This window comes from Palaemon carinicauda, chromosome 24, assembly GCF_036898095.1.
Source record: "Palaemon carinicauda isolate YSFRI2023 chromosome 24, ASM3689809v2, whole genome shotgun sequence".
Taxonomy (NCBI): domain Eukaryota; kingdom Metazoa; phylum Arthropoda; class Malacostraca; order Decapoda; family Palaemonidae; genus Palaemon; species Palaemon carinicauda.
In genome coordinates, this window is record NC_090748.1 from 67014434 (window position 1) to 67024433 (window position 10000).

The window sequence follows — 10000 nt, forward strand, 5'->3', positions numbered from 1 at the left end:
GCCACTGAACAATTACAGTAAGTGAAGAAGAATTGTTAGATAATCTTAGTGTTGTCAGGTTTATGAGGATAGAGAATGATATGGAAAGAACAGACCAGATTCTTCAGTGAAAGCGCAGGCAAAGGAAAAATGATCTGTAACCAGAGAGAGGGATCTAATGTAGTACTATCTGGCCAGTATAAGGACCCGATAACTCTCTAGCGGAGTGTATCTCAACGGGTGGCTGGTGCCCTGGCCAGCCTACTACCAAATAATATAACCTATAAAAGTTAATATATCCTTTCTTGATACCAAAACGCGTTCTTTTTCAGGCTCAATATATCTAATAACCCAATCAAGCAAGCACTCCCCGTAATATATCAATGTGCTGTAGATTAATGAGGAGTGCATCAGGTATTGAATTTTATTACTTATCTTTATCATTACTAGAGTTGTTACCATTATTATTATTATTATTATTATTATTATTATTATTATTATTATTATTATTATTATTATTATTATTACATGTTTATCAAGCCACCCTAAAAATCAGAATAGAAATGATTGAACCCTTCGATATATAGAAGGCAGCTTTTTTTTCACCATCTCCTGTTTTCTGTAGGTAAACATCGACCCAGTGATCATGTGGACGTACTCTCATGTGATGGTGGCGCTTCAGTTTTTCATTCCTCTGTTCATCATCAGCTTCGCTTACATTCGTATGGGCTGGGAACTCTGGGGCGCCCAGACTCCAGGAAACGCGGAGGACGCCCGCGACGCCCACGTCCTAAAAAATAAGAAAAAGGTAACAAAATTTGTGTAGCGGATCAATTCGTATACTGTTCATTAAATTTGTTTCATATACTTTTTAAAGCTTTCGTCATTTACTTTTATTAAATAAGACTTTTTCTTTGAAGGTTATCAAGATGCTGTTCATGGTGGTAGCCCTCTTCGGCTTCTGCTGGGCTCCCTTACAGACTTATCATATCTTGAAGGAGATCTATCCAGCCATAAACGAGTAAGTAACAGCATTTGCAAGAGATTGACTTGTTACTGTGAACTAACATGATTATCTTGTGTGCTCCGTGAATTGACTTATCTAAAATGCATATGCTTAAAGTCTTATCATCTCTCTCTATCTCTCTCTCTCTCTCTCTCTCTCTCTCTCTCTCTCTCTCTCTCTCTCTCTCTCTCTCTCTCTCTCTCTCTAGTCATTAAGGTTGCTTGATATTCAGAAGCACGTGCGTGTCTGTAACGTAAAAAGGACCTTAATATAAGGAACCATCGTAGTGGTAAAACCTACGTATATTATGGCCCATTCAGGAACTCAGATTAATAGACCTCATCTCTGAGTACTTGCATCTCATTACTCGTAGATCACCGCTATTACACAAACTTCCCCCCACCCACCCCCAATATATATATATATATATATATATATATATATATATATATATATATATATATATATAGATAGATAGATAGATAGATAGATAGATAGATAGATAGATAGATAGGTAGATAAAAATATAGATATGCAATAAACCACAAGGGAATACGAAAATTCTGGTTACATCCAGAGCGGTTTTTTTTTTTTTTTTTTTTTGTACAATAGAGAAATAAAATACTTACTATAGGCCTCTTATTGTTACCAAGACCACAGAATAGCTTCTAGCAATTATTGAGGTAAAAGTAATACTTTTCTCATATAATTCTACATAAGCATGCAGGTGTATTTGGTCAAAACCAAAAGAATATTTTTTTTTTTAACTGAAAACATTGTCACAGAACTCATTGGTCCCATGCCAGTATAGCAACAAAATGTAAAAAATCTGTCTAGAAATTTGTTATATGTATTAAATCAGCTAACAAATTAATACTATATAGTTTATTCCCTTTCTGTTTAGATTGATCTATTGAGAATTAAAAGATAAACTTGATATTATTAATAATCGTGACTCGTGGTCTTGACCTCTGCTGGGGTATTCCATTGCCTGACTCCAGATAGCGAGAGGTAATTTATCGAAAGACAAACCTCAAATGTAATACCAATATCATGTGTACCACAGCCGATCGTCAAGTGAGGTCCATCAAACGCAAATATTTCTCCTAAAATGATCGTTGAGTTCTCAGTCCTTTTGGGTCTAGTAAATTCACACGTAAAGTTTGTGTTGAATACAAAGGGAAAATATAGAAGTACACTGTTATGCTATAAATAAAACTCTTGTAAAATATACTAAAATTCACAAAAGCCTACTTAAAACAAATAATGAAGGGCAAAAAGGAAATGTAAAGACATAAAACAATCGAATGAAAGTCTTTTTATTTTTATTTTTTTTTTATTTTTTTTTTTTTTTTACAAAATATGCATAACATTTTAAGGAACTCTCTTGATAAAATTGCTCCTCTGTATCTATTATGAAGTGAAATAAATTGTTTCTCCTTGCTTTGCAGACGTTTCCTCTGTGATATTCTTTATTAAAGTTTTCTATTTTTATGATCGAAGCTGTTTAAATTTGCATGAGGACATTGACAAAGATATATGTTCATGGATGGCAGGCATAAAACTGGCAATTAAGGTGACGATGATATGCTTCTGGTCCATTTGCAGTTTGACGTTCAGTTGACAGTTATTCGGGCCACAACTCGCGACGAAATTTTCAACTAAACTTAGGTATATTGTAGCGATGCAATCAGCTAATGGGGAAACTTTTGATGGCTGAAGGTGCCCTCGGTATGGTATCCTACAGCGGGAAAATCATGACACAAATTCTGTGAATGATTTTAGCGATGTTCTAATTTCACTATTAGTTTACGTTAAACTAACTATGAATTAAATAAGGCCTTATAGGTGTGCTCAATTGTCCTTGGATTATCTGGCTCAATCGGTCCCTGTTTATCAAGCTCCCGTAATGATCTCCGTATGCATAGAAAAGTTCTTCGTTATATTAGTGTTCATATACTCAGTTAGTGTATATACACACACACACACACACACACACACATATATATATATATATATATATATATATATATATATATATATATATATATATATATATATTCATGTATATATATATATATATATATATATATATATATATATATATATATATTCATGTATATATATATATATATATATATATATATATATATATTCATGTATATATATATATATATATATATATATATATATATATATATATATATATATATATATATATATATATATATATATATATATATATAGATAGATAGATAGATAGATAGATAGATATCTGTGTCAAGGGCTCATCCTCAGAGACAATGAAGCAGAGCAGTGCCAGATCTTTTGCCTTTACAATAAGGCAATATTAAGTAAACTAGATACGGCAAAACATGATGATTTCAGAACATTCTCAGGCTTAACAAAATTAAATAATATTAAAGATATTCCCATTCTATGATACAAGTGTTATTACACTTCCTTTTTGGATATTCTTTTCAGATAAGAAACCTTAACTGTAAATTAACTGAAGGATTGACAAGAACTTTTTTATTTACAATGATTTTACTTTTTATCTAAATCTTCGAATATACTGTGTAGATATTTATCAAAAATACACTAACCTATATTGATATTGACTTTATTTTCTCTGGTAGTTGTGGAAAAAATAGGTTTTGAAAGATTTTGTTACATCTCATTAGAAAACTGGTTTATTCCGATATGCGAATCCATCCCAGTCGGTTAGAGACATTTTCTCATAAGCATGTGTATTCTATGAAATATTGTATAAAAGGATTGTGTCTTCATGAAATATTTTCAGCACTGACTTGATTGTCTCAAAGTAAATGTATGATGTTAATAGAATTTTTTTTTCGTAATACCCTATCAATTCCGTAATGCCTTCAAAGATTTATTGTTGAAAGTATGTAAAATATAAGTTTGGTAAGAAAAATCCAATAAAATTTTCTTAGTAAACTGCAATTCTTTATTCAAAAATTAAAATCTTTTAGCATCTAATGATTACAGGAACCTTGATTGCAGAAATTTTGATAAGAATATAGTACTCTAAGAAAAGAAGAGTGATTTTTTTTCTGTAGTATTAATGTAAGTTAAATATATTCGTATCAAATGACAATTAAATTTTCTTATTGCGGGAATTTGATAGACGAAAATTGTTTAAAGAATTTATCTAATAAGACAATTACATCATGAATTAAAGCCTATGTTTTATATGGTAGCATTGGAGACTGAAAATTCTGTAACTTGCAGTGATTTCTTGAGTTACAATAATATAACTTATCACTTTTAAGAAGACTTTCTTTTTATTTGATTCTATCGTTTAATAAAACTTCAATTTATGAGAGAAAAGTCGTTAATCATTATTGATATAGCATTGAATTTAATATCCAGTTATGTGAATTTCTTTAATCACACCCTAAATCATTTGTAGATTTATATCCTACCATGAAATTATAATGACGAATAACCGAATCCTCTCACAATAACAAACACTCATTTCATGCAATTTTTATTTGATGACAAGGTACCGCTTCATCAATATCATATGGTTCTGCTGTCACTGGCTGGCGATGAGCAACAGTTGCTGTAACCCTTTTATCTACGCTATATATAATGTAAGTGGTACATTCCATCCCAAGGAAATTTCATATTTTATTCATGAGCTTTTATAGAAAGTAATCTATCTTTAAAGTCACCTATGAAATATCATTGAGCTAGGACAATACTCCTGAGCTCCAATGTCTATACTCAACTTTTTTTATAATGAGGCGCATTTGCACTGACTCGCAGGGGTGCCCTCTTTGCTCGGAAAACTTTCCTGCTCTCTGATTGCCTAGAATTATCTTGTCCAACCAATCAGCGAGCAGGAAACTTTTCCGAGCTAATATGGCACCCCTGCGAGTCGGCGCAAATCTGCCTCACTAAAAAGAATCGACTATAGTAACAATTAGTCATTTAATTAGGTACGTGGCAACACTTCTGAGCATACAGAAAGGGTCTATTTTTAGCTTACATATTAAGGCTAATTGTATTATACAACATCTTGTTAAATATTCATTAAAATTTTCAGGATTGTTAAACAATAGCTTCTTTCTGTGTGTTATTGTAATGTATTTTCAATATAATTCCCTGAAAGAAGTAATTCTTTTAAAAGACCATTCTACCATTGATTGATCTGTGTAGGTTTTGCTGTTGTTTGCAATTTTTTTTTTTTTTTTTTTTTTGAAAAAAAGGCTATTAAATGTGAAAATAAAAATGATACTGAAAGATTTATCATATATAAATGGTTATTGTATAATAGTAGCGTGAAAAGGATGTAGTAGTTATCTCTAATATCTATTAATGCTGTACCTCCAATAACATTAACATTAACAATTCAAACATTTAAGTAAACTTATTTTGCCCTTATATGAAGATGACATAAAAATTGGTACAAAATCAGTTTTAGATCATGCGTTGGATTATAAAAAACTAATAAATTAAAATGATAGTAGAAACACGAAAAAATAAGAGCAATAATTAACTTACGTTATAAGAGAATATAATTTTCCAAATATCATATCTTAAGTTTTTGAAAATTTAATTTTGGCTGTAATCTTTACATAGACGATAAATTTATGGATAAGATATTAAAATTTCAGAAGATCGGGGAAGAAGGATTTAGGATAAATGTCAAACTAAATTTGCTATTTATTCTAGAATGATAATTGTTCTATTGTTTTCATCCCATAAAGGAGAAATTCAAACGAGAATTTAGACACAGATTCCGGTGCTTCTTCAAGACGCAATCATCCTCCGACATGAGCGATTTTGATCGATCCAGATATCAATTATCACTCAGGTAAGAAAAGTTGGTATATATAAATCTTCTACTATAGTACATTCTTCGTTCATTAATACTACCATTTCTATATTGTAACATCACATCCCAGTTTTCTTAACTAGTATCATTTCGTTCCTTGTTATAGATAGACCTATATTTTTTTTATTATTTCTTTGAATGACGATTAACATTAAGATTGTTTCTATCATCTTTTAATATGTTGATTGCTTTTAGAATCTAATATTTATAATCATGAATAAACATGTTAACTAACACACAGATATATATGTATATATACATAAATGTATATATGTATATATATATATATATATATATATATATATATATATATATATATATATACATATATATATATATATATATATATATATATATATATATATATATATATATAAATATATATATATATATTACAGAATATTTACAAACATATATATACAATATACATGCAATTATAAGGAAAAGTAACATGGATATCAAATGATACGTGGGATAAAGTAAAAAGGAGACGAAGACAGAAATTGATTGTTGAAAGTTTTCAAGTAATCAATGAAAATTACAAGGTAGAGCATGATAAGTATTCCAGTATTGATAGTGAAGTCAAAAGAAAAGGGAAGAATGACTGGAGAGAGTATTAAGACAGGAAACCAGATGAGGCTGACAAAGATGAATTCAGGGAGTGGCTATGGTGTAAGAATTGCTCATAGAATTATCAATGAGACCTCTACGAGGACAAAGAAGAAGCATATACCGATCAAAAAGAGGGATAGATCTGTTATAATAGCAAAAGATGAAAAGAGGCAACTTTGGATGGTCATAAATAGAAGATATGAAAGAAATAATTTGATTTATATACCTGAAGCTGATGAAGACTTTGATGTGCCTATGAATAGATTCAGTGTGTTTGAAGTCGAAGGTATCATTAAAAACTCAGGAGATGGAAAGCCCCTGGTTACGATATAATAAGAGCTGGAATGATGTTGGCCGAAAATGAAGTGACTCCCAGAATACTTTCAAGATTATTTTGTAGATGTGACGCGAATTAGCAAAACCTGATGAATAGGAATTAGGGATGTTGGTGAAAATGACTGCAAAAGGAGACCTGACTGTTTGCAGTAATTGCAGAGGCATCACACTTACGTCAGTTGTCATGAAGATATACAATATGCTTATTCTAAAGACTAGAGACAACGATTGATGAAAAGGTTAGAGATGAACAAGCAGGATTTCGAAAAGGTAGAAGTTGTACTGACCAAATTTTCATTTTGAGACGTTGTGAAACAATACGTAGAGTATAGAAATCCTCTTCTGATGTCATTTGTGGACAATAAAAAAGCCTTTCATAGTGTGCACCAGCCAGTTTTTTGTAGAATCCTGCGTTGTTATGGAATTCATCATAAATATGTGAATTTGATTAAGTCTGTTCATAAGCCAAGCAATGGAAAAGTTAATGTTAGTGGAGTCCTGTCAAATGAAATTCCAGTGAACAATGGAGTACATCAAGGGAATGTGTTTTTAACTATTTTGTTTATCGTCCTCGTGGATTTTGGAATGCATAGAACAGTTGAAGGTAGTAGAGAAGGATTGGACTGGATTGGTAATAGGAAATTAGCTGACCTTGAGTATGCTGATAACGCTGTCCTTATTAGGAGAACTCCAAAGAATTTGCAAGGCTTGCCTACCAGAATGCATGAAATATCACAGAGGGTTAGACTCAAGATAAATAAAAGAAAGACAAAGGTGATGAGAACAGAATATACAATGGAAGATGAAATATCATTGGAAGGAGAAAGGATTAATGAGGTAGAATCATTTAAATATTTAGGAACTATGATCTCTAATACAGGGTCTTCAGAATTGAAGTTTAATGGAAGATTGAAAAGAAAGCAAATCAGACAACGGCTAGGCAAAGAAAAATTTGGAAATCAAATCCCTTGAAATTACATATAAAAGTCGGACTTTGTATCAGTTTAGTGAGATCATTGTTACTGTATGGACATTAATCATAGTATGATAATGGAACAATCTTAAATAGATTCAGTAGATTTGAAAACAAAGCCCTCAGAAGATTATTGGGAGTTAAGAGGCAGGACAGGATTAGAAATAAAACTAAAAGAGAGATTACTTGAGAGCCATATGTGGATGAAATCAGGGTGAGGGGTAGATGTAGATGGTTCAGGCATATTCTTCGCACTCCCCAAGAGCGATTAGTTCACCAAATAATCAACTTGGATCCACAATGTACTTTAAGAGTTGGAAGACCCAGGCCTACATGCTTTAGGACTGTGAAGCGGGAGGTCGGAGATGATAACTAGAGAAGTATTGAATTGAAAGTTCAAGGTAGAGACGACCGGCGAAATATAACCGAGGCCCTTTGTGTCAATAGGCGTACGAGATGATATATATATATATATATATATATATATATATATATATATATATATATATATATATATATATGTGTGTGTGTGTGTGTGTGTGTGTGTGTGTGTGTGTGTATGTATGTATATATAATGAAAGATCTAACATAAATTTTAAATAGAAGGAGAGAAGGATGGCAAAGGAAGCCAATGCGATGGAACTAGATGTGAAATTCTCCAAAATAATCTGTGATTAATACACATAAACCAGGATATGTACTAAGACCCATTACATCACAAATAGCATCCCAATATATAGATTGGCTAAGGTACTGGACTACATCATGACGCTCTACACACTAGCAGGTTATCCGTTAATATCGTTAAATCATAAAAGCCAATAAAGACATAGCATCTCTAGATATAAGAAGTTGGTTCACCAGTGTCCTAGTTCTGGAGATCATGCAAATTATCTTAGACAATGTCCACAGACTTGGCAAGATCCCCCCCCCCCCCCTCCCTTCTTAACCCTGAAGAACCGTTCAAACAGATACTAGAATTTTGCACAATAGATTCCCCTTTCCTTTCACACATGCTAACGTGTACATGGATGCTTTAGAAGATAGAACATTCAGGAGCCCCAAGAAGCTTAGATATATGCAAATGTCCTCACAATTAGAATATTTATTTAGCAAGAAAAACTGGATAATACCGTAAAAGTTAATTCAGTCCTAACTTTTACAATCGAAGTTAGTAAAAAAAATAATCTTCCTTTCCTTGATCTCGTTTTCGCTAAATCTTTGAGTATGTACCAGTGCCTAAATGTAGGGGTAGAGTTTCCTGACTCGTACAAAAGGTCCGGTATTTTTGCTTATATTATGAGGTCCTTTTCCCACTTTAGTAGTTGGAAAACTGTTCATGAAGATTTGGAACATACGAGACTGGGTGTTCCAGCAACTTTACACAGGATAAAAAAGAAGATGTATGAACATTACAAACACGCCCAGGACTTGAATAACCAACAAAGATAAAGTTCTTTATAATGATGTGAGCCATAGTACAGCCTAAAGGCAAGAATCAAATGTCCTTAAAAGAATCACTACCCATGGAAAAAATTTATAGGCAACATTAAAACAAAACTAATGCTGAAAGCATACTACCCCTGATAAAAAGCAGCCATGCCTCCAAAGCACCCAAGGAGTCGAAGACCAACTGAGTTTACAAATTCAAATGCTCTGGAGGAGAATGTACGCCCGTCAATATATGCTATACATTACTCACACGATGAGAACTCTCAAAAGGAGATTTCAAGCTCATCCAATAATGGGAGTCATACATCATCCTTTCATTGATGCAAATATCAAGACACCACTGTTAAATAACCTTATCATGGACATAGAAGTTGTTAACCAGGAGAGTAACTATGGAAGGCTGGTGACTGTTTAAGCAATATGCTTCAAAATGCAACAGCCTGTGCTGAATATTCAAGTTTCCCCTGACTATGCAAACCCCTCTTCAAGAGAGCCTTCCACGGCCAAATTTGAATAAATGGAGCAGCACAGTAGTAAATTTTGTCTTTTCATTCAATCCTTTACCCTGGAAAACAAGAAAAAATAAAAAACTAGAATATTGCTATATATAAATAATGGCATAAGTACTTGGGCATTTAACGAAAGGGGCTTAAAAGAACGACCATGCCCCAAGAGCTTATATGTATATACATAAATATATATATATATATATATATATATATATATATATATATATATATATATATATATATATATATATATATACATATATATATAT

The 10000-nt window shown here is 32.0% G+C and overlaps 1 protein-coding gene across 1 annotated transcript in view; it reads left to right on the forward strand.

Moving 5' to 3' along the window:
- LOC137617863 (tachykinin-like peptides receptor 99D) overlaps nucleotides 1-10000 on the forward strand; it is an 82035-nt gene that overhangs the window by 59116 nt on the left and 12919 nt on the right. Inside the window, exons 4-7 of the mRNA XM_068347812.1 lie at nucleotides 605-787; nucleotides 900-1000; nucleotides 4512-4602; nucleotides 5722-5828. Coding sequence (XP_068203913.1) covers nucleotides 605-787; nucleotides 900-1000; nucleotides 4512-4602; nucleotides 5722-5828 — 482 coding nt within the window. The remainder of the gene's footprint in view (nucleotides 1-604; nucleotides 788-899; nucleotides 1001-4511; nucleotides 4603-5721; nucleotides 5829-10000) is intronic.